This window comes from Leptodactylus fuscus, chromosome 3 (genome assembly GCF_031893055.1).
Source record: "Leptodactylus fuscus isolate aLepFus1 chromosome 3, aLepFus1.hap2, whole genome shotgun sequence".
Taxonomy (NCBI): Eukaryota; Metazoa; Chordata; class Amphibia; order Anura; family Leptodactylidae; genus Leptodactylus; species Leptodactylus fuscus.
Window position 1 is genome coordinate 135,483,173 of NC_134267.1, and position 25,999 is coordinate 135,509,171.

Sequence of the window (25,999 nt, forward strand, 5' to 3'; positions counted from 1 at the left end):
CCATATCAGTGGCGATATATCATAAAGTAAAGACACCAGAATAATTTTCCAACATAGGAAAATCCAAACTATAGTATATATTATAGTATATATTTACAAATGTAAGGAATTGCATACATATAGATATATGAAACAAAAATGAGAACATTAACCCCTTATGGACACAGCCTTAAAGTTCCTTAAAGACTCGGCCTCATTTTTCAAAATGGATATGTGTCACTTTATAAGGCAATAACTTTGAAACACTATAACTTACATAAGGGATTTTGAGAATGTTTTTTTGTGTGACACATTTCACTTCATGTAATCTACCTTATCTCTGCTTTATATTGGCATCATCTTTTAATTGTCCTTTAATTTATTTTGGATGTTAGAAGGCTTAGTGCTTCATATCTGCGCCCGGTCTCCGTTCAACAGGTTTCCGTTTCCTGCACAAAACAGGAGATGGAAACCTGCAGGACTCTTTCATACCCATTCATTTGAATGGGTTTGAAAGATGTCCGGCCATGAGCGGCGGTGAGCGTTTTATGCTCTCTGCCGCGAAACCGTTTTTTAAAAAAATCGGATACAGAGTCGGACATGCAGTACTCTGTGTCCGATTTTAAAAAAACGGTTTTGCGGCGGAGAGCATAAAACGCTCACCGCCGCTCATGGCCAAACCCGCTCTGACAGCTTTCCGTCTTCTGCATGTAGAAGACGGAAAGCTGAGAACGGAGACCAGAACACTAGTGTGAACCTAGCGTCACAAGTGTAACAATGATTTTCCAGATTTACAAGAACATTTCTCAAACTCTTTTTTTAAGGACCACTTCAGTTCTGAAAAGAATTATAAAGGCCTGTATTTTAGAAACCCCATAAATCACCCCGTTTTCAAAACTTAACCTCTCAAATACTTCAAAACAGTATTTTGGAAGTTTAATAACCCTTTAAGCATTTCATAGGAATTAAAATAATATGGAGGTGAAATTTAGACATTTCATTTTTTTCAATAATATATTCATTTAGCCCTGAAATTAAAACATTCACAAGGGGTTAATGGAAAAAAATACATCTCATAGTTTATCATGAATTAACCCACAAGTATTTGCATGTAAACTTATGTTTGGGCACACGGCAGCACATGGAAGGGCAGGAGCGACATTGGGTTTTTTGAAAAGCAGATTATGCTGGAATAATTTTTAGTGCCATGTCTCATTTGAAGGGCCCACAGAGTACCAATACAATGGAAACCCTGTAAAAGTGGGAAACTATACCACTCATAGAATTCATCAAGTGGTATACAGTAGTGAGCATTTTTACCCCACAGCTCTTTCACAGATATTAGTAACATTAGTATGTATAAATGAAAAATTACTAAAACATCCCTTTAACCCCAAATTTTTCATTTTCACAAGGGGTTAATTTAGAAAAAGCACCCCTCAGATTTGTTACACAATTTCTCCTGAACATGGCAATACCCCATATTGTAATCTGCTGTATGGGTATATGGTGGGACTTGGAATGGAAAGGGTGTTATTTAGCTTTTGGAGGGCAGATTTTGGAATAGTTTTCAGGTGCGATGTCTCATTTGCAGAGCCCCTAGAGTACCAATACAATGGAAACCCCACAAAATGACTCCATTTTGGAAATCATATCCCTCACAAAAACATAGTGGTAAAGTGAGCTATTTGACCCTACAGCCATCTTTCAGATTTTATTAACATTGAGAAGTGAAAATAAAAAATGACTTTTATTTCCTATAAACCATAAACTTAGCCCCACATTTTCATTTTCACAAGAGGATAAAGGAGAAGAAAAAACACCACAGTGTGTTACACAATTTCTTCTAAACATAGAAATGCCCCATACGTGGCCATAAACTGCTGTATGGGAACATGGTGGGGCTCAGAATAGAAAGGCATGTTTTGCTGGTGTAGTTTTCACATTTGCAGAGCCCATAAAGTACCAGTAAAATGGAAACCCCACGAAAATGAACCCATTTTAGAAACTACACCCTTAACGAATTTCTCAGGGGGTATTATCATTTTGAGCTGTTTCCTAAAAATGAATGTGCAAGTGAAAGTTGAAATTTATACAGAAGAAAAAATAAGTGAGTATACTATCCAAGGGACATTTTAAACGTCCCTTGGATAGTATACTCACCTATTTTTCTTTTGTTCTAAATTATTTTGGGCACGTTAAACTTTCCAATTTTTGTTAGTTTTAATTGAAATTTATACAGAACTACTGTACAATATGCCATTTGAGTGCCCAACTTTTTGTGCCCACTTTGTGACATCAGAGACATGCACTCTTAAAATTATTAAGTGGACTATCCTGGGTACAAAATAGTTGCATATGTGGCATAAACTGCTACTTAGATGCACAGCAGGGCTCAGAAGGGATGGAGCACTGCATGTTTTAGCTTTTGGGGTATAGATTTAGAGGGACTCTCTGGATGCCATGCTGTTTTGCAGAGCCTTGGAGGTACCAGTAAATTGTGATTTCCCAAGAAGTGAATACATTTTGTGGGGAGCAATTTTAGGTTCTCACAAACATTAGAACAAACGTGTCCAAATACCAACACTCTAACTTTCCACTCCAAAAGCATATAGCGCTCCTTCACATTTGCACCCCGCTATGTACCCTAAAACCAGTTTATTCCCACATGTATGACATTGTTTTACCCAGGATAATAAGCTTAACAATGCCTTATGGGTATAAACTGCTGTTTGGGCACAGCTGGACACTGAGGAGAAGGAGTGCTATTTTAGTTTGGTTTGGTTTTTGGACACCATGCCACTCTTGCAGAGCCGCTGAGTTGTAAGTAAAGTGAAATCAGCAGACACATAAACACATTTGGAAACTACACCACTGAAGAGTGTAGCGAGCATTTTTAACCCTTGAGCATTGCATTATTTTAATTTCCAGAAATTAATGCTCAGTTGATAATGAAAAGTGAAAATAGCAATTTTACCAGAGATACTTCATTTCAGTTCCTGATATGTTGTGCCCAGCTTGTGTCAGCAGAGAAACACACTCCAAAAACTGTTAAGCGGGTATAACCGTGCACAACAACTTTTGGAGCATTCATCTTTGATACAAGCTGGAAATAACATACTGTACACTGAAATAACATATTCCTGGAAAAATTTCCATTTTCACCTTTCACCATCTGCATATTCATTTTGGAAAAATAAAGTATAGCAACCGTTTGGGAATAAAAATGCTCATTGTACCTCTAGATAAATTCCTTCATGGGTGTAGTTTCCAAAATGGGGTCAAATGTCAGGGTATTCCACTCTACTGGCATTTTAGAGTTCTATAAAAGTGTCATGGCATCCTAAAACTAAATTGTCCAATATACTCTGAAAACCAAATAGTGTTCCTTTCCTTCTGTGCCTGGCTGTGTGCCCAAATATCAGTTTATACCCACATATGACTAGTTAAAGGGGTTGGCCACTTTCAGACCAATTTTGATAAACAAATGTACAATAAAAAGATATACAATTTTCCAATATACTTTCTGTATCAATTCCTCATGGTTTTCTAGATTTCAGCTTGCTGTCATTCATTCTGTTACTTCTAGAGGATAAAAGTCTGACCATGGTCATGTGATTTACGGTCCATGGTCATGTGATGAGCACACAGGTGCACAGCTGATTACCAGGCAGATGTCTGATTATTGTGCTATGACTATAATGAGCTGTGCACCTGTGTACTCATCACATGACCATGGACCGTAAATCACATGACCATGGTCAGACTTTTATCCTCTATAGCAGGGGTCCTCAAACTGCAGCCCGCGGGCCACATGCGGCCCGCCAAGCACTTCTGTCTGGCCCCGCCGACAACGCCGGCAGGCGTGCATTTATAATGAAGCTCCTGGGGAGCTCGGGCCAGGCCATGGAGCGCACTTCACTTTACCTATTGGAGGGCACCGCTCCCGATGTCTGTGCGACCTGCTCTGCCTCCGACCCACTATTTAAAAAGTTTGAGGACCTCTGCTCTAGAAGTAACAGAATGAATGACACCAAGCCGAAATCTAGAAAACTGTGAGGAATTGATACAGAAAGTATATTGGAAAATTGTCTATCTTTTTATTGTACATTTGTTTGTCAATATTGTTCTGAAAGTAGCCAACCTCTTTAAGTACGTAATCAGGGTGTAAAACAGTGTCATATGTAAGCTTTTCAGAGTACATTGGGAACACCAAATTCCCTACTTTTTCCCCAGTAGCTCCTATCATTGGGAGTCATTCTGAGCATCACTTCTGGTGTCTTTTGCCTCTCAAGCACTAAATATAGGGTATACCCTGGTATGTGCTTGCAAAGCGGGCTAATTCAAAAGCAGCTGGGAGGATTAACAAATAAAAGGTATGTCTGGAATAGCCAGATATCATAAATATATGATTAGTTAAAAATGAGTTTTCCCAATAATAGAATCCCATTAAGTGCATCCTTCACCGATGCAAAAGAACATCAAGACCAGCATACAATATGCTGGTCTTGAAGAATTTTCCTAATATGTAAATGTATGTAAATATGGTTTACAATTCTCTTTGTTGTTACAGAAACAAACTGCAAACTTGGTAATAATTTGCAGTCTGTTGAAATGAGCAAGTGATTAGCAACTAATTGATTTTTTTTCAGCTGCCTAGGTCCTACAAGTAACCTTCCAAACAGAGCTACAATCACTGTAAGGTCACATCTGCATTGGTCTGTCCATTGATCTGGTCCATCTGAGGTCCAGCGGAATGGACAAGCATAGCAATGAAATAGTGGATACATACACTGATTGTCCACTGATTTCAAGCAAACCCGTATGGACACTTTGATGTAGATATGAACTTAGCTTTCCTTGCTGCACGTGTTATATTAGTATACAATAGTATAATTATATATATATATATATATATATATATATATATATATATATATATATATGAAGAGCTCAACGGAAAAATGGCCTAAGTCCAAAAATCAATATTGTGAGAAAAACGAAATTTAAAGTTTTAGCCTAAAGCAAACGGGCATTATTGTGGAATATATCTATCCAATGTAATCAGCTAATGAACACCGTTAATATATATACACGTATCTTTATGGTTGCCGCAGCAGTCGGCTTAAGTGCAATCTTATGCTAATATCGTCAAATATACCGTAAAAATTATTAAACGATGAAGAATAATAATTACCTGCCTCCCTTTTCGGCGCTAAATATGTGCAAAAGTCGATTTAGAGCCTTTTAAACAATAAGACAAAGTTTTTACACTAATATAAACAACAGACCGGAAGTCACGATTTCAATGAAAAAATGACCAACGAGAGTGAAGTAAGTAAGTTTGTATTGGACTTAGGCCATTATTCCATTGAATGTAAATTCTTCTGCATTGAAATATATGGACTTAGGTCATTAATCCTAGGTACCTTGTAAACCCAATGCATAGAACGAGGTACAAAGAAGCTTTCTAGGTAATAATTTGAAATATGACAAAATGTGGACTTAGGCCATTTTTCCATTGAGCTCTTCATATATATATATATATATATATATATATATATATATATATATATAGTTAGTATATAAGTAATTTTTATACTAAATTACTGATTATGATGAATATTCATCAATATTTTATCTAAATTAAATAAAATCTGCAGCCTCGCTTTAAGTTTAAAAATGTTTTCTATTCAAGAAATTTCTACTAATAATTGAATCCAAACAAAATATAAATGTGTTATATATTTCATTGTTATTAGGTCTGCTTATTCAGTAAGTGAATTTTACTTTAATACTGTGTGGTCCTAATTCTTGGCCGGAGAGTGGGTTAATAGTTGCTGGTTCTCATTTTTAATGCTTGACACAATAAGGATCATGAACTAAAGTAAAACTAAACTATTTTAATCTATGCACCTTGCGGTTTGGCTGCCAAGTATCTAAAATGCAATGATCAAAATACCCACCACTTCCACTTTTGTAATTTTTTACACATGTGAGGCTCATTTTATGTATTTTATAATTTAGAAAAGCAGCTTATTTCCAATGTTTTATTAAGAGAATGTTTGTTATCTAACCTTATGCTCGCAAAATATGATGTCCTGTGGCCTAAGATCAGGATGTATCTTTCCCACATGTCCGTAATGAAGACAAATGGAATGCATAATGAAATAAATAAGTGGATGCCAAAGTTTTTGGACTGGGCATAACCAGTTCTTTGTTGCTTATTTTGGTAACAGTGTCTCCATTTTATAACTATGAAATATATTATGCATGTTTAATTACGCCTGTATTTATCTACTAAACCTACCCACCAGGGAGAAAAAGGGGAAAGTGGCCTCCCAGGCCCACAAGGATATAGAGGGGTTCCTGGACTTGCAGGTGCCAAGGTAATGCAAAATATTATTTTCCAAAATAAAAAGTTTTCATTTTTCAGATTCACTAAAATCCAATATTTTAACCATCACCAAATTTAAAGAGGACCTGACAAAGCATTTATATTAAGCACTTCACTAAAGGGTCCATTCACACGGAGGAAGATGGTGAGGAATTTGGTGTGGAATTTCAGCGCTGAAAAAAACTAGCAGAAAAAGGAACCCATTGAAGTCAATGGGAGGCTTTTTTTTCAGCGCTGAAATTTCACACCAAATTCCTCACCATTTTCTTCCATGTGAATGGACCCTAAGAAACCCTGATGAAATTATACCTGTGCGTTCACCTCACTAAAAAGTCCCCCTAAAATGTAAGACAAGGAGGCTGCAATGAAAGATTTCCCAGTTTTGTACAGTCACTTGCTGTATTTCAGGTTCCCTCTTAAGCTATTAAACGTGTTTTAATTAATTCCTGTTCTTTAAAGGCAAATATTAACCTTTCCAGTGCAGTAATAGCTTATAGGGATCATGTCATAATCATGTATAATGTTTAATTGAAATATAAGTTACAAATATGACAGGTACTTAAAGATGGAAGACATGTCTGCAGTTTCTTACATTAAGAGAATATAGACTCTCTACTTAAACAATATGCAACTGAGCTGAGCTAGAAGGACATTATTACCTTGTTATGACATGTTGTGTAGTGCTAATAATACCTGTTGCAATATAATTTTCTTGTTATACTTTTTTAGGCTACAGTACTTAATTTTAATGAACACATTTTACTAGCAGAGACTATAAGTTGTCACTGTGATATATCTTAGGTGATCTACTTTTCTGTTCCCCTCAGCCTCCTATTAACACTTTCTGTTGCCTCTTACTCTATCTCAGTGGCTCCCAATCTTTTCAAGTAAAGTACCCCCTAGTGAGAAAACGACCCAACTGAGTAACTCCAAAGTAGCAATCACATATAAATGTTAATAAAATAAGACTTTATTTCGAGCCTTTGTGAACAATTATGTAATAGCTCCTCAGTGCCCCCCCCATTTAGTATAATGGCCTTCACACTCTGTAGAATGTCCCCATCAGTTCTCTACATGGAATATAACGTATTCCACAGTGTGCAAACATGTAATATTATGGTCTCCACAGTTCCACCACATATAGTATAACTAGCCTCTGCCTGTGACTTCGTCTGTGTGTTGTTGGCATCGATGTTCTGCCTATATTCAGCAAATTGCTGTCGTCAATAATTCACCTGCTCCAGCATTTCGGCAGCTCTCAAGATGTCCTGCTGCTGAACTTGTTACTCGCACCGTGCCCGTGATTGTTCCAGCATCTCAGCAGCTCGCTGGGACACCAAATAATGAGTGTGATATTGTTGTCGATGATCCGCCTGCTCCGGTGTTTCGGCTGCTCTAAGAGTTGCTTTGCGCCTAGCTTGCTCAATCCTCCTCAACTTCGCTTGAGGAGAAGTTTGTTGACTTCTGGCTACCGTCATAGCTCTCGTTGATTTAGAATTTTTGCAACAAATTATAAATTATATAATGTCCCATAGCAACCCTACATACAGTATAATGTCCTATAGTCACCCCCATACAGTATAATGTTCCATAGTGGCCTCATACAGTATAATGTCTTGTTGTAGCCCTCAACATGGTATAATGTCCCATAGTGACCTCCCTATGTTTGCATTATGTCCTATAGTAGCCCACCATACAATATAATGTCCCAGAGTAGCCTCTACATAAATAAAATTTTACAAAATTGGTATAAGGATTTCATAACAATTTTGGGTTTGCTGGACCCACTTTTTCTGGGGTTTGAAACTTGAAAATTTTGCAGTTTGCCACCAATGACCAAGTATTATACTCTGATGTTTTTTCAAACCCACAGAGTATAACTAACAATGGCCCCAGAGAGGTGAGTAGACATAACAAACAGTGTTACTCATCTCCTTTGAGCTTAAGCGTGGGTCTTGGCCCTCTTCGGCGAAATCCAGTCTTTTGAGTGATATCAGGGACTCCTGATGCTGATGATTGGGCCTCAGAGGTCATATGGGTCAATGAAGCTATAATGCTATGCCAGAAGAGTCGTGAAAAGGACAGGGGTCTGTGTCAAAGCTCAGGGGAGGTAAGTAGCATTGTTTGTTAGGTTTACTCACCTCCACTGGGATGCCACCTAATATATTCTGAGAGTCTGAAGATATCCCAGAGTATAATCAGGGGCGTAACTACCGGGGTAGCAGTGGTAGCAGCTGCCACAGGGCCTGGGACATTAGGGGCCCGGCGACAGCTGAATTTTTTTTTTTTTTGTCGTTAGAAAGTATTTTAGTATTTCCAAACTCCTCTCTCTGCATTGCAGTGAAAATGAAATACTTACTTAATCTTTTGATGTTTCGGTTATTTTACTATAGGGTGACAAGGGAAATCAAGGTGAACGTGGCATACAGGTATACACATTCAGTATTGTAACTATAATTACAGTTCTTAGATGTAATATCTCAATCTTACCATCAAGCATCCAGTGGAAAAACTATAACAATGTGAAACTTGGTAAAGAATACATAGACAACAAGTTTTCTGGCTATTAAGATATTTGTCAATGCCTATTTGTGATGCTTCTACTATGTAACTTGTCTTGTTATGGCCTCTTCAGGCTTATAGCTGATGGAATAGCATTGCCAAACTCTTGTTGGCTAAGTAGAAAGATAGTCTACATTATAGTTTGGTTTTGTTTAAAGATATATTTTTTCAGTTTCCTGTTTTTGTGTTGTCATTAACTTTTACAATATGATTGATAAAGATTTAGTTTTGTAATAAAAACATACATTTCATGAAGAATTTTCAGTTATAAAAATAAGTCTATATTTTAATGAGACACTCCATTACCATATACTATTTTAGAGTAGATTCTCATCCCATCACAGAATGGGAGCATAAAGGACTTTTTCTTCTATTACAAAAGTAAACAAACATGACCAACGAAAATGTCCATCATGTTATTTACATTATTGTCAATGGGAATGGATACAGATGGATGGGGCTCTGCCTGTGTCCGTTACTTTGGTACAGTTAATGTCCGTTGTTGTCATCCTATGATGGATGGCAGCAATGAACATTAAACATGGTAGTGTGGACACACTCTAGGGCAGACATCAAAAGTGGATGTTTGCATTTGCATGACATAGCCTTCTATTATAGAACCTACATCCAAAGACTCCAAAGGATGCTGGATATGTTAGAACAAAATTTTTCCAAGCTATGGGGATATGGGGCCCTCTACTTAGTTCTTTTTTCTGCTAGAAGACAACCTATTTTCATATGTCCTATTAGAACATATAGTTGTGACAACGGGAAAGCATGTACCCAGTACTCTTTCTCAATTAGCTACATCAGGTAGGGCAACATGGTGGCTCAGTGGTTAGCACTGCAGCCTTGCAGCGCTGGAGTCCTGTTTTTTTTTTAATCCTGCCAGGAACAACATCTGCAAGGAGTTTGTATGTTCTCCCTGTGTTTGCGTGGATTTCCTTCCATTCTACAAAGACATACTGATAGAAAAAAAAGGACATTGTGATCCCTATATGGGGCTCACAATCTACATAAATAAAGAATATTAGCTAGAGAAGGAAGCCAATATAATAGAGCACTGGCTCTGTCACTGTATTACATAGTTTGCCATACATTTGCATGACCCGCATGTGATACATTTTCGCTTCAGTATTTATCACAGCTTTGTAATTTACAAGTAAAATGACATAATTGGTCCAGAAATTAACATTTATTTTTCCTCATTCTTTTCTGACAGGGTCTAAAAGGAACGAATGGTTCTCCGGGTATTCAAGGAATAAAGGTATAAAATACTGTATGTATAATATACTGTATATGTATCCAAACTAGCACATTCTTAAGGAATAGTCCAGTTTAAGACAAATATTGAGAGAAAAAAATATTTATTGCATATTCAAAAGTTGTGCAATTTTCTAATATACTTCCTGTATGAATTCCTCACAGTTGCTATATCTCTGCTTGCTGTCACTCATTCTGCTTACTTCTAGTGGATAAAAATTAGTCCATGGTCATGTGATGGACATATGTTATTGTCTCGGGGTGGAGAAGGTATCGATGAACATTTTTGTAATATACTTAAAGAGGACCTTTCGCCACCTCCACCAACTCAAGTTCGTACCATCTGTTAATAGGTGCTTCTCCACTGATTTTAGTGCAGTTGGATTTTTTTCTCTAGCCCAACCATTTCTGAGCAACAAGCACAGTTAGTTTTGGTGCCATATGTGCTATTTAAGCTCTGCAATGTCAGAAGGTCAGTGTCAGGCAGGGGTAAATGATTCAGAGCGCCAATTAGAGGCAGCCAGTGTCAGAGCTAAGAATCTCACCCCTTGTCTTCTCCTGCCTGACACCGCCATACTGACAGTACAGAAACTAAATAGCATAAGGCACCTAAACTACCAGCATTGATTGCTTGGGAATAGTGGGGGCTAGAGAAAAAAATCCAACTTCAGAATCAGTGGAGCATCGCCTATTAACAAATGCTAAGAAGTAGAGTTGGTATAAGTGGTGAAAGATCCTCTTTAATTAACCTATCTAACTTTATGTTAAAAGAAAACCATCTCTAAAAGTGACCTACCCTGGGCTGGCATTAACTGGAAAAGGGGCCTCTTTGTTAACATGTATAGCGGTCAGGGAAAGCCTGGTTCTCCAACCACTATCACGGTGGTCCAGGGCCCTGGCCATTTCCAGCTGGCTGCGGGCCCCATACCCATCTGGGCTTGGTTGCGGTTGAATGCCCTGCAACCACAATCATTATTAGAGATGAGCGAACACTAAAATGTTCGAGGTTCGAAATTCGATTCGAACAGCCGCTCAATGTTTGTGTGTTCGAACGGGTTTCGAACCCCATTATAGTCTATGGGGAACAGATACTCGTTAAGGGGGAAACCCAAATCCGTGTCTGGAGGGTCACCAAGTCCACTAAGACAACCCAGGAAATGATGCCAACACCTCTGGAATGACACTGGGACAGCAGGGGAAGCATGTCTGGGGGCATCTAACACACCAAAAACCCTCTATTACCCCAACATCACAGCCTAACAACTACACACTTTACACACTCAATACCACATCTCTGACAGTAGGAAAACACCTTGAAACATGTGTATTTGGCACTTGCAGTGAGGAGAGCTTGTCACCAGCAGTGAATTTGGCCCTTGTAGTAAGTTGAGGTTGGCACCAACATTTGTTTTGAAAATCAGGATGGATTGAGCCTCTAACCAGCAGAGTTTGGGCCAATTCATGGTGGAGGGAGCCTCTAAAAACCCCAGTTTGGACCAATTCATGGTGGAGGGAGCCTCTAAAAACCCCAGTTTGGACCAATTCATGGTGGAGGGAGCCTCTAAAAAACCCAGTTTGGACCAATTCATGGTGGAGGGAGCCTCTAAACAGCCCAGTTTGGACCAATTCATGGTGGAGGGAGCCTCTAAAAACCCCAGTTTGGACCAATTCATGGTGGAGGGAGCCTCTAAAAACCCCAGTTTGGACCAATTCATGATGGAGGGAGCCTCTAAACAGCCCAGTTTGGGCAAATTCATGGTGGAGGGAGCCTCTAAAAACCCCCAGTTTGGACCAATTCATGGTGGAGGGAGCCTCTAAAAACCCCAGTTTGGACCAATTCATGGTGGAGGGAGCCTCTAAAAACCCCAGTTTGGACCAATTCATGGTGGAGGGAGCCTCTAAACAGCCCAGTTTGGGCAAATTCATGGTGGAGGGAGCCTCTAAAAAACCCCAGTTTGGACCAATTCATGGTGGAGGGAGCCTCTAAAAACCCCAGTTTGGACCAATTCATGGTGGAGGGAGCCTCTAAACAGCCCAGTTTGGGCAAATTCATGGTGGAGGGAGCCTCTAAAAACCCCCAGTTTGGACCAATTCATGGTGGAGGGAGCCTCTAAAAACCCCAGTTTGGACCCATTCATGGTGGAGGGAGCCTCTAAACAGCCCAGTTTGGGCAAATTCATGGTGGAGGGAGCCTCTAAACAGCCCAGTTTGGGCAAATTCATGGTGGAGGGAGCCTCTAAAAACCCCCAGTTTGGACCAATTCATGGTGGAGGGAGCCTCTAAAACCCCCAGTTTGGACCAATTCATGGTGGAGGGAGCCTCTAAACAGCCCAGTTTGGGCAAATTCATGGTGGAGGGAGCCTCTAAACAGGCCAGTTTGGGCAAATTCATGGTGGAGGGAGCCTCTAACCAGCCCAGTTTGGACCAATTCATGGTGGAGGGAGCCTCTAAAAACCCCAGTTTGGACCAATTCATGGTGGAGGGAGCCTCTAAACAGCCCAGTTTGGACCAATTCATGGTGGAGGGAGCCTCTAAAAACCCCAGTTTGGACCAATTCATGGTGGAGGGAGCCTCTAAACAGCCCAGTTTGGACCAATTCATGGTGGAGGGAGCCTTAAAAACCCCAGTTTGGACCAATTCATGGTGGAGGGAGCCTCTAAAAACCCCAGTTTGGACCAATTCATGGTGGAGGGAGCCTCTAAACAGCCCAGTTTGGGCAAATTCATGGTGGAGGGAGCCTCTAAACAGCCCAGTTTGGGCAAATTCATGGTGGAGGGAGCCTCTAAAAACCCCAGTTTGGACCAATTCATGGTGGAGGGAGCCTCTAAAAACCCCAGTTTGGACCAATTCATGGTGGAGGGAGCCTCTAAAAACCCCAGTTTGGACCAATTCATGATGGAGGGAGCCTCTAAACAGCCCAGTTTGGACCAATTCATGGTGGAGAGAGCCTCTAAAAACCCCAGTTTGGACCAATTCATGGTGGAGGGAGCCTCTAAACAGCCCAGTTTGGGCAAATTCATGGTGGAGGGAGCCTCTAAACAGGCCAGTTTGGGCAAATTCATGGTGGAGGGAGCCTCTAAACAGGCCAGTTTGGGCAAATTCATGGTGGAGGGAGCCTCTAACCAGCCCAGTTTGGACCAATTCATGGTGGAGGGAGCCTCTAAAAACCCCAGTTTGGACCAATTCATGGTGGAGGGAGCCTCTAAACAGCCCAGTTTGGGCAAATTCATGGTGGAGGGAGCCTCTAAAAACCCCCAGTTTGGACCAATTCATGGTGGAGGGAGCCTCTAAAAACCCCAGTTTGGACCAATTCATGGTGGAGGGAGCCTCTAAACAGCTCAGTTTGGGCAAATTCATGGTGGAGGGAGCCTCTAAAAACCCCAGTTTGGACCAATTCATGGTGGAGGGAGCCTCTAAACAGCCCAGTTTGGACCAATTCATGGTGGAGGGAGCCTCTAAAAACCCCAGTTTGGACCAATTCATGGTGGAGGGAGCCTCTAAACAGCCCAGTTTGGACCAATTCATGGTGGAGGGAGCCTCTAAAAACCCCAGTTTGGACCAATTCATGGTGGAGGGAGCCTCTAAAAACCCCAGTTTGGACCAATTCATGGTGGAGGGAGCCTCTAAACAGCCCAGTTTGGGCAAATTCATGGTGGAGGGAGCCTCTAAACAGCCCAGTTTGGGCAAATTCATGGTGGAGGGAGCCTCTAAAAACCCCAGTTTGGACCAATTCATGGTGGAGGGAGCCTCTAAAAACCCCAGTTTGGACCAATTCATGGTGGAGGGAGCCTCTAAAAACCCCAGTTTGGACCAATTCATGATGGAGGGAGCCTCTAAACAGCCCAGTTTGGACCAATTCATGGTGGAGAGAGCCTCTAAAAACCCCAGTTTGGACCAATTCATGGTGGAGGGAGCCTCTAAACAGGCCAGTTTGGGCAAATTCATGGTGGAGGGAGCCTCTAAACAGGCCAGTTTGGGCAAATTCATGGTGGAGGGAGCCTCTAACCAGCCCAGTTTGGACCAATTCATGGTGGAGGGAGCCTCTAAAAACCCCAGTTTGGACCAATTCATGGTGGAGGGAGCCTCTAAACAGCCCAGTTTGGACAAATTCATGGTGGAGGGAGCCTCTAAAAACCCCCAGTTTGGACCAATTCATGGTGGAGGGAGCCTCTAAAAACCCCAGTTTGGACCAATTCATGGTGGAGGGAGCCTCTAAACAGCTCAGTTTGGGCAAATTCATGGTGGAGGGAGCCTCTAAAAACCCCAGTTTGGGCAAATTCATGGTGGAGGGAGCCTCTAAAAACCCCAGTTTGGACCAATTCATGGTGGAGGGAGCCTCTAAAACCCCCAGTTTGGACCAATTCATGGTGGAGGGAGCCTCTAAACAGCCCAGTTTGGGCAAATTCATGGTGGAGGGAGCCTCTAAACAGCCCAGTTTGGGCAAATTCATGGTGGAGGGAGCCTCTAAAAACCCCAGTTTGGACCAATTCATGGTGGAGGGAGCCTCTAAAAACCCCAGTTTGGACCAATTCATGGTGGAGGGAGCCTCTAAACAGCCCAGTTTGGACCAATTCATGGTGGAGGGAGCCTCTAAAAACCCCAGTTTGGACCAATTCATGGTGGAGGGAGCCTCTAAACAGCCCAGTTTGGACCAATTCATGGTGGAGGGAGCCTCTAAAAACCCCAGTTTGGACCAATTCATGGTGGAGGGAGCCTCTAAAAACCCCAGTTTGGACCAATTCATGGTGGAGGGAGCCTCTAAACAGCCCAGTTTGGGCAAATTCATGGTGGAGGGAGCCTCTAAACAGCCCAGTTTGGGCAAATTCATGGTGGAGGGAGCCTCTAAAAACCCCAGTTTGGACCAATTCATGGTGGAGGGAGCCTCTAAAAACCCCAGTTTGGACCAATTCATGGTGGAGGGAGCCTCTAAAAACCCCAGTTTGGACCAATTCATGATGGAGGGAGCCTCTAAACAGCCCAGTTTGGACCAATTCATGGTGGAGAGAGCCTCTAAAAACCCCAGTTTGGACCAATTCATGGTGGAGGGAGCCTCTAAACAGGCCAGTTTGGGCAAATTCATGGTGGAGGGAGCCTCTAAACAGGCCAGTTTGGGCAAATTCATGGTGGAGGGAGCCTCTAACCAGCCCAGTTTGGACCAATTCATGGTGGAGGGAGCCTCTAAAAACCCCAGTTTGGACCAATTCATGGTGGAGGGAGACTCTAAACAGCCCAGTTTGGGCAAATTCATGGTGGAGGGAGCCTCTAAAAACCCCCAGTTTGGACCAATTCATGGTGGAGGGAGCCTCTAAAAACCCCAGTTTGGACCAATTCATGGTGGAGGGAGCCTCTAAACAGCTCAGTTTGGGCAAATTCATGGTGGAGGGAGCCTCTAAAAACCCCAGTTTGGACCAATTCATGGTGGAGGGAGCCTCTAAAAACCCCAGTTTGGACCAATTCATTGTGGAGGGAGCCTCTAAAAACCCCAGTTTGGACCAATTCATGGTGGAGGGAGCCTCTAAACAGCCCAGTTTGGGCAAATTCATGGTGGAGGGAGCCTCTAAAAACCCCCAGTTTGGACCAATTCATGGTGGAGGGAGCCTCTAAAAACCCCAGTTTGGACCAATTCATGGTGGAGGGAGCCTCTAAACAGCCCAGTTTGGGCAAATTCATGGTGGAGGGAGCCTCTAAACAGCCCAGTTTGGGCAAATTCATGGTGGAGGGAGCCTCTAAAAACCCCAGTTTGGACCAATTCATGGTGGAGGGAGCCTCTAAAAACCCCAGTTTGGACCAATTCATGGTGGAGGGAGCCTCTAAAAACCCCAGTTTGGACCAATTCATGGTGGAGGGAGCCTCTAAACAGCCCAGTTTGGGCAAATTCATGGTGGAGGGAGCCTCTAAACAGGCCAGTTTGGGCAAATTCATGGTGGAGGGAGCCTCTAACCAGCCCAGTTTGGACCAATTCATGGTGGAGGGAGCCTCTAAAAACCCCAGTTTGGACCAATTCATGGTGGAGGGAGCCTCTAAACAGCCCAGTTTGGACCAATTCATGGTGGAGGGAGCCTCTAAAAACCCCAGTTTGGACCAATTCATGGTGGAGGGAGCCGCTAAACAGCCCAGTTTGGACCAATTCATGGTGGAGGGAGCCTCTAACCAGCAGAGTTGGTGGAAATCAGGGTGGAGGGAGCCTCTAACCAGCAGAGTTGTGGGAAAGCAGGGTGGAGGGAGCCTCTAACCAGCAGAGTTGGGGGAAATCAGGGTGGAGGGAGCCTAGTATTAGCAGAATTGTGCAACGCTTATGGTGGATGAGTATGAGGATGCGGAGGAATTGGAGAGGTTGAGTACAGACATGGAGTTTCATGTTGGGGTGCTTTACACAGGTGGGCCCAAAAATGAAGGCTCTATCCAGTGGTGGTTCATTTTTATCAAAGTGAGCCGGTCGGCACTCTCAGCTGACAGACGGGTGCGCTTGTCAGTGATGATGCCACCGGCTGCACTGAACACCCTCTCAGATAGGACGCTGGCGGCAGGACAGGACAGCACCTCCAAGGCATATAGGGCAAGTTCAAGCCACAGGTCCAACTTCGACACCCAATACGTGTAGGGCGCAGAGGGGTCGGAGAGGACAGGGCTGTGGTCAGAAAGGTATTCCCGCAACATGCGCCTATACTTCTCACGCCTGGTGACACTAGGACCCTCCGTGGCGGCACTTTGGCGAGGGGGTGCCATCAAGGTGTCCCAGACCTTAGACAGTGTGCCCCTCGTTTGTGTGGACCGGTGAGAACTTGGTTGCCTACTGGAGGAACTGCCCTCCCTGCCGCCAACGTCACATGCTGGAAACATCTCCATCATATTCTGCACCAATTGCCTGTGGCAAGCATTGATGCGATTGGCCCTCCCCTCTACCGGAATAAAAGACGAGATGTTGTTTTTATACCGGGGGTCAAGGATAGCAAAGATCCAGTACTGGTTGTCCTCCATGATTTTGACAATACGCTTGTCGGTTGTAAAGCACCCCAACATGAACTCAGCCATGTCTGCCACAGTGTTAGTTGGCATGACTCCTCTGGCCCCACCGGAAAGTTCAATCTCCATTTCCTCCTCATCCTCCATGTCTACCCATCCGCGCTGCAACAATGGGACGATTCGAAGTTGCCCGGAAGCCTCCTGTATCACCATCACATCATCGGACAACTCTTCTTCCTCCTCCTCCTCCTCCTCCTCCTCCTCCATTAAACGCAGTGAAGCGGACAGATGTGTGGACCTACTCTCCAGCTGTGACGGATCGGATGCTATCCCTAACTCCTCTGTGTGATCTGAGTTATCCCTGATGTCAATCAGGGATTCTCTCAGAACACACAAGAGCGGGATTGTAAGGCTCACCATCGCATCCTCAGAGCTCACCCTCCTTGTGGACTCCTCAAACACCCGTAGGATGTCACAAAGGTCTCTCATCCATGGCCACTCATGGATGAGAAACTGAGGCAGTTGACTTTGTGGCACCCTAGGGTTTTGTAGCTGGTATTCCATCAAAGGTCTCTGCTGCTCAACCACTCTATTCAACATCTGAAACGTTGCGTTCCAGCGTGTGGGGACGTCGCACAAAAGCCGGTGTTGTGGCACATGCAGGCGTTGCTGGAGAGATTTTAAGCTAGCAGCGGCTACTGTCGACTTGCGAAAGTGGGCGCACATGCGCCGCACTTTCACCAGTAGCTCTGGAACATTGGGGTAGCTCTTTAGGAAACGTTGCACCACTAGGTTGAAGACGTGGGCCAGGCATGGAACATGTTGGAGTCCGGCAAGCTCCAGAGCTGCTACCAGGTTCCGGCCGTTATCACAAACGACCATGCCTGGGCCCAGGTGCAGCGGCTCAAACCATATTGCCGTCTCATCGAGGAGGGCATCCCTCACCTCGGAGGCAGTGTGCTGTCTGTCCCCCAAGCTGATCAGCTTCAGCACAGCCTGCTGACGTCTACCAACGCCAGTGCTGCAACGTTTCCAACTCGTAGCTGGGGTCAATCTAACAGCGGAGGAGGAGGCGGTGGCGGAGGAGGAGGCGGTGGCGGAGGAGGAGGCGGTAGAGGAGGAGGAGGAGGGGGGTGTTCTTCTCGTGTCCCTGCCAGGAATGTTAGGCGGGGAGACGAGGTACACCGGGCCAGTTTGGGAAGCAGTCCCAGCCTCAACTACATTCACCCAGTGTGCCGTCAGTGAAATGTAGCGTCCCTGTCCGCATGCACTTGTCCACGCGTCGGTGGTCAAGTGGACCTTTGTGCAAAGCGCGGAACTAAGGGCCCGCCTGATGTTGAGTGACACGTGCTGGTGCAAGGCGGGGACGGCACACCGGGAGAAGTAGTGACGGCTAGGGACGGCATAGCGAGGTGCCGCAGTTGCCATCAGGTCCAGGAAGGCGGGAGTTTCAACAAGCCGGAACGCCAACATCTCCTGGGCCAGCAGTTTAGCGATGTTGGCGTTCAAGGCTTGCGCGTGTGGGTGGTTAGCAGTGTATTTCTGCCGCCGCTCCAATGTCTGAGAGATGGTGGGTTGTTGTAAAGAAGCGCCTGATGGTGCCTTTGATGGTGCAGGAGAAGGAGATAAGACAGGAACAGGGGAGGATGAGGGAGAAGTCAACAAAGTGGCGGAGGCAGATGAAGTGGTGTCCTGGCTCGTCCTCTGGAGTGCATCGCCAGCACAGTCAGCAGTGGCAGTGGCAGAGGCAGAGGCAGTGGCAGAGGCAGTGGCAGTGGCGTGAACGGCAGGCGGCCTTTGTCCTGCCGTTGCTGCCTGCCACTGATTCCAGTGCTTGGATTCCAAATGACGGCGCATTGAAGTGGTGGACAGGTTGCTCTTCTCAGAGCCCCTAATCAATTTCGAGAGGCAAATTGTGCAGACAACACTATATCTGTCCTCGGCGCATTCCTTGAAAAAACTCCACACCTTCGAGAAACGTGCCCTCGAGGTGGGAGTTTTTCGGGGCTGGGTACGAACTGGAACATCTTGGGAGATTCCGGGTGTGGCCTGGCTTCGCCTAAGCTGCTGACCTCTGCCTCTGCCTCTGCCTCTAGCTACCCTTTTTGGTGCTGCACTTGCCTCAACATCCACACTACTTTCCCCGCTTGACATCCCCCCTGTCCAGGTCGGGTCAGTGTCCTCATCATCCACCACTTCCTCTTCCAACTCCTGTCTCATCTCCTCCTCCCGCACAATGCGCCGGTCAACTGGATGCCCTGACGGCAACTGCGTCACATCATCGTCGATGAGGGTGGGTTGCTGGTCATCCACCACCAAATCGAACGGAGATGGAGGAGACTCTAGTGTTTGAGCATCTGGACACAGATGCTCCTCTGTTAGGTTCGTGGAATCGTGACGTGGAGAGGCAGGTTGAGGGACAATGAAAGGAGCGGAGAACAGCTCTGGGGAGCAGGGACAGTTGGGGTTATTGTTCTGTGAAGCTTGGGAATTTTGGGAGGAAGGAGGACAAGACTGTTGGGTAATAGGAGGAGAGGAGGCAGAGTCTGACTGGCTGCTGGACAATGTGCTGTAAGCGTTCTCTGACAGCCATTGCAAGACCTGTTCCTGGTTCTCGGGCCTACTAAGGTTTGTACCCTGCAGTTTAGTTAATGTGGCAAGCAACCCTGGCACTGTGGAGTGGCGCAATGCTTGCTGCCCCACAGGAGTAGGCACGGGACGCCCTGTGGCTTCACTGCTACCTTGCTCCCCAGAACCATTCCCCCGACCTCGCCCACGGCCTCGTCCACGTCCCTTTCCGGGAGCCTTGCGCATTTTGAATTCCCAGTTAGAAATTGGCACTATATACCAGTAGCAAAAATTGTGGGTGCACGTAACCCCAATATATTCTTTGAATTCCCAGTCAGACAATGGCACTATATACCAGTAGTAAAAATTGTGGGTGCATGTAACCCCAATATATTCTTTGAATTACCAGTCAGAAACTGGCACTATATGGCAGTAGCAAGAAATGAGGGTATTTATAACCCCAATATATTCTTTGAATTCCCAGTCAGACAATGGCACTATATACCAGTAGTAAAAATTGTGGGTGCACGTAACCCCAATATATTCTTTGAATTCCCAGTCAGACAATGGCACTGTATACCAGTAGTAAAAATTGTGGGTGCACGTAACCCCAATATATTCTTTGAATTCCCAGTCAGACAATGGCACTATATACCAGTAGCAAGAAATGAGGGTATTTATAACCCCAATATATTCTTTGAATTCCCAGTCAGACAATGGCACTGTATACCAGTAGTAAAAATTGTGGGTGCACGTAACCCCAATATATTCTTTGAATTACCAGTCAGAAACTGGCACTATATGGCAGTAGCAAGAAATGAGGGTATTTATAACCCCAATATATTCTTTGAATTCCCAGTCAGACAATGGCACTGTATACCAGTAGTAAAAATTGTGGGTGCACGTAACCCCAATATATTCTTTGAATTCCCAGTCAGAAACTGGCACTATATGGCAGTAGCAAGAAATGAGGGTATTTGTAACCCCAATGTATTCTTTGAATTCCCAGTCAGAAACTGGCACTGTATACCAGTAGTAAAAATTGTGGGTGCACGTAACCCCAATATATTCTTTGAATTCCCAGTCAGACAATGGCACTATATACCAGTAGCAAGAAATGAGGGTATTTATAACCCCAATATATTCTTTGAATTCCCAGTCAGACAATGGCACTGTATACCAGTAGTAAAAATTGTGGGTGCACGTAACCCCAATATATTCTTTGAATTACCAGTCAGAAACTGGCACTATATGGCAGTAGCAAGAAATGAGGGTATTTGTAACCCCAATATATTCTTTGAATTCCCAGTCAGAAACTGGCACTGTATACCAGTAGTAAAAATTGTGGGTGCACGTAACCCCAATATATTCTTTGAATTCCCAGTCAGACAATGGCACTATATACCAGTAGTAAAAATTGTGGGTGCACGTAACCCCAATATATTCTTTGAATTCCCAGTCAGACAATGGCACTGTATACCAGTAGTAAAAATTGTGGGTGCACGTAACCCCAATATATTCTTTGAATTCCCAGTCAGACAATGGCACTATATACCAGTAGCAAGAAATGAGGGTATTTATAACCCCAATATATTCTTTGAATTCCCAGTCAGACAATGGCACTGTATACCAGTAGTAAAAATTGTGGGTGCACGTAACCCCAATATATTCTTTGAATTACCAGTCAGAAACTGGCACTATATGGCAGTAGCAAGAAATGAGGGTATTTATAACCCCAATATATTCTTTGAATTCCCAGTCAGACAATGGCACTATATACCAGTAGTAAAAATTGTGGGTGCACGTAACCCCAATATATTCTTTGAATTCCCAGTCAGACAATGGCACTATATACCAGTAGTAAAAATTGTGGGTGCACGTAACCCCAATATATTCTTTGAATTCCCAGTCAGACAATGGCACTGTATACCAGTAGTAAAAATTGTGGGTGCACGTAACCCCAATATATTCTTTGAATTACCAGTCAGAAACTGGCACTATATGGCAGTAGCAAGAAATGAGGGTATTTGTAACCCCAATATATTCTTTGAATTCCCAGTCAGAAACTGGCACTGTATACCAGTAGTAAAAATTGTGGGTGCACGTAACCCCAATATATTCTTTGAATTCCCAGTCAGACAATGGCACTATATACCAGTAGTAAAAATTGTGGGTGCACGTAACCCCAATATATTCTTTGAATTCCCAGTCAGACAATGGCACTGTATACCAGTAGTAAAAATTGTGGGTGCACGTAACCCCAATATATTCTTTGAATTCCCATTCAGACAATGGCACTGTATACCAGTAGTAAAAATTGTGGGTGCACGTAACCCCAATATATTCTTTGAATTCCCAGTCAGACAATGGCACTATATACCAGTAGCAAGAAATGAGGGTATTTATAACCCCAATATATTCTTTGAATTCCCAGTCAGACAATGGCACTGTATACCAGTAGTAAAAATTGTGGGTGCACGTAACCCCAATATATTCTTTGAATTCCCAGTCAGACAATGGCACTGTATACCAGTAGTAAAAATTGTGGGTGCACGTAACCCCAATATATTCTTTGAATTCCCAGTCAGACAATGGCACTATATACCAGTAGCAAGAAATGAGGGTATTTATAACCCCAATATATTCTTTGAATTCCCAGTCAGACAATGGCACTGTATACCAGTAGTAAAAATTGTGGGTGCACGTAACCCCAATATATTCTTTGAATTACCAGTCAGAAACTGGCACTATATGGCAGTAGCAAGAAATGAGGGTATTTGTAACCCCAATATATTCTTTGAATTCCCAGTCAGACAATGGCACTGTATACCAGTAGTAAAAATTGTGGGTGCACGTAACCCCAATATATTCTTTGAATGCCCAGTCAGAAACTGGCACTATATGGCAGTAGCAAGAAATGAGGGTATTTATAACCCCAATATATTCTTTGAATTCCCAGTCAGACAATGGCACTGTATACCAGTAGTAAAAATTGTGGGTGCACGTAACCCCAATATATTCTTTGAATTACCAGTCAGAAACTGGCACTATATGGCAGTAGCAAGAAATGAGGGTATTTATAACCCCAATATATTCTTTGAATTCCCAGTCAGACAATGGCACTGTATACCAGTAGTAAAAATTGTGGGTGCACGTAACCCCAATATATTCTTTGAATTCCCAGTCAGACAATGGCACTATATACCAGTAGCAAGAAATGAGGGTATTTATGACCCCAATATATTCTTTGAATTCCCAGTCAGACAATGGCACTGTATACCAGTAGTAAAAATTGTGGGTGCACGTAACCCCAATATATTCTTTGAATTCCCAGTCAGACAATGGCACTGTATACCAGTAGTAAAAATTGTGGGTGCACGTAACCCCAATATATTCTTTGAATTCCCAGTCAGACAATGGCACTGTATACCAGTAGTAAAAATTGTGGGTGCACGTAACCCCAATATATTCTTTGAATTCCCAGTCAGAAACTGGCACTATATGGCAGTAGCAAGAAATGAGGGTATTTATAACCCCAATATATTCTTTGAATTCCCAGTCAGACAATGGCACTGTATACCAGTAGTAAAAATTGTGGGTGCACGTAACCCCAATATATTCTTTGAATTACCAGTCAGAAACTGGCACTATATGGCAGTAGCAAGAAATGAGGGTATTTGTAACCCCAATATATTCTTTGAATTCCCAGTCAGAAACTGGCACTGTATACCAGTAGTAAAAATTGTGGGTGCACGTAACCCCAATATATTCTTTGAATTACCAGTCAGAAACTGGCACTATATGGCAGTAGCAAGAAATGAGGGTATTTGTAACCCCAATATATTCTTTGAATTCCCAGTCAGAAACTGGCACTGTATACCAGTAGTAAAAATTGTGGGTGCACGTAACCCCAATATATTCTTTGAATTCCCAGTCAGAAACTGGCACTATATGGCAGTAGCAAGAAATGAGGGTATTTATAACCCCAATATATTCTTTGAATTCCCAGTCAGACAATGGCACTGTATACCAGTAGTAAAAATTGTGGGTGCACGTAACCCCAATATATTCTTTGAATTACCAGTCAGAAACTGGCACTATATGGCAGTAGCAAGAAATGAGGGTATTTGTAACCCCAATATATTCTTTGAATTCCCAGTCAGAAACTGGCACTGTATACCAGTAGTAAAAATTGTGGGTGCACGTAACCCCAATATATTCTTTGAATTACCAGTCAGAAACTGGCACTATATGGCAGTAGCAAGAAATGAGGGTATTTGTAACCCCAATATATTCTTTGAATTCCCAGTCAGAAACTGGCACTGTATACCAGTAGTAAAAATTGTGGGTGCACGTAACCCCAATATATTCTTTGAATTACCAGTCAGAAACTGGCGCTATATGGCAGTAGCAAGAAATGAGGGTATTTGTAACCCCAATATATTCTTTGAATTCCCAGTCAGAAACTGGCACTGTATACCAGTAGTAAAAATTGTGGGTGCACGTAACCCCAATATATTCTTTGAATTCCCAGTCAGACAATGGCACTATATACCAGTAGCAAAAATTGTGGGTGTATATAGCCCCAATTCTATTGCTAGGGGACTTGCAGGGTATTTCTGAGGTGAAGGTGGGGGGGCACACCGTTGGAACGGTGATTTGGGGTGTATATATGGGGTATACGGGAATACACTGTCAGTGTGTTCCATTCAGGATCCTGGGAAAGCTGGGTTGCGGCGATTGAGCCCGTCAGTGCCACGTTACACTGACAAGCTTCTCCCTGGAATTGAAGTTATATGTAACCCCAATATATTCTTTGAATTCCCAGTCAGACAATGGCACTATATGGCAGTAGCAAAAATAGTGGGTGTATATAGCCCCAATCCTATTGCTAGGGGACTTGCAGGGTATTTCTGGGGTGAAGGTGGGGGGGCACACCGTTGGAACGGGTATCGGGGGTATATATCGGGTATACGGGAATACACTGACAGTGTATTCCATTCAGGATCCTGGGAAAGCTGGGTTGTGGCGATTGAGCCCGTCAGTGCCACGTTACACTGACAAGCTTCTCCCTGGAATTGAAGTTATATGTAAGCCCAATATATTCTTTGAATTCCCAGTGAGACAATGGCACTATATGGCAGTAGCAAAAATAGTGGGTGTATATAGCCCCAATTCTATTGCTAGGGGACTTGCAGGGTATTTCTGGGGTGAAGGTGGGGGGGCACACCGTTGGAACGGGTATCGGGGGTATATATCGGGTATACGGGAATACACTGACAGTGTATTCCATTCAGGATCCTGGGAAAGCTGGGTTGCGGCGATTGAGCCCGTCAGTGCCACGTTACACTGACAAGCTTCTCCCTGGAATTTAGCTCTTATAAGAGCTGTTGGTTGTCTTCTCCTTCCTATCCTAGCCTGTCCCTGCCTACCCAGAATCTAAGCCCTAGCTAGCTGGACGGAAACCTCCGTCCTCGGTGAATTGCAAGCTCAGAATGACGCGAACCTGGGCGGCGCTGTTCTTTTAAATTAGAGGTCACATGTTTTCGGCAGCCAATGGGTTTTGCCTACTTTTTTCAACGTCACCGGTGTCGTAGTTCCTGTCCCACCTACCCTGCGCTGTTATTGGAGCAAAAAAGGCGCCAGGGAAGGTGGGAGGGGAATCGAGTAATGGCGCACTTTACCACGCGGTGTTCGATTCGATTCGAACATGCCGAACAGCCTAATATCCGATCGAACATGAGTTCGATAGAACACTGTTCGCTCATCTCTAATCATTATGCTACTGTCTACATGTAGAAATAAAGATGGAATGATTTCAGTATGTAATGCATTTTCTCATTCTTCCCCTGTCATAACAGAAATCATTTGAAATTTTAAATGTATGTTGATATTTTTTCCAGGGAGAGTCTGGGGATGTTGGTTCAAAAGGAGAGGTATGTAACAATGAGAAAATCTGTCATTGCTTGTGGTCAGCAATTAAAAGCTAGATATAAATACTATATTTCCATAAGGGTAATTGCTTTTACCAATGTACAACTATCACATATGTATAGTAAATTCTTAGATTTTTTGCTTGCTTAGCATTGTTACCACTGCATATGGTATACCAGGACAAATATATGGAATTTTGCACAAATGGATTAGGCAGTGGCATAGCTATAGGTGGTGTAGAGGTTTCATAGGACACATTCATTTCATGTTTTAGCTAATGGGAAGAATATGTAAATCTGTCTTCCATGATGTAAATAGGAAGACAGTGCCTCA

At 43.4% G+C, this 25,999-nt stretch overlaps 1 protein-coding gene across 1 annotated transcript in view; it reads left to right on the forward strand.

Moving 5' to 3' along the window:
• COL21A1 (collagen type XXI alpha 1 chain) overlaps positions 1-25,999 on the forward strand; it is a 184,393-nt gene that overhangs the window by 151,982 nt on the left and 6,412 nt on the right. The window contains exons 22-25 of the mRNA XM_075268396.1: positions 6,297-6,368; positions 8,770-8,805; positions 10,161-10,205; positions 25,636-25,668. Coding sequence (XP_075124497.1) covers positions 6,297-6,368; positions 8,770-8,805; positions 10,161-10,205; positions 25,636-25,668 — 186 coding nt within the window. The remainder of the gene's footprint in view (positions 1-6,296; positions 6,369-8,769; positions 8,806-10,160; positions 10,206-25,635; positions 25,669-25,999) is intronic.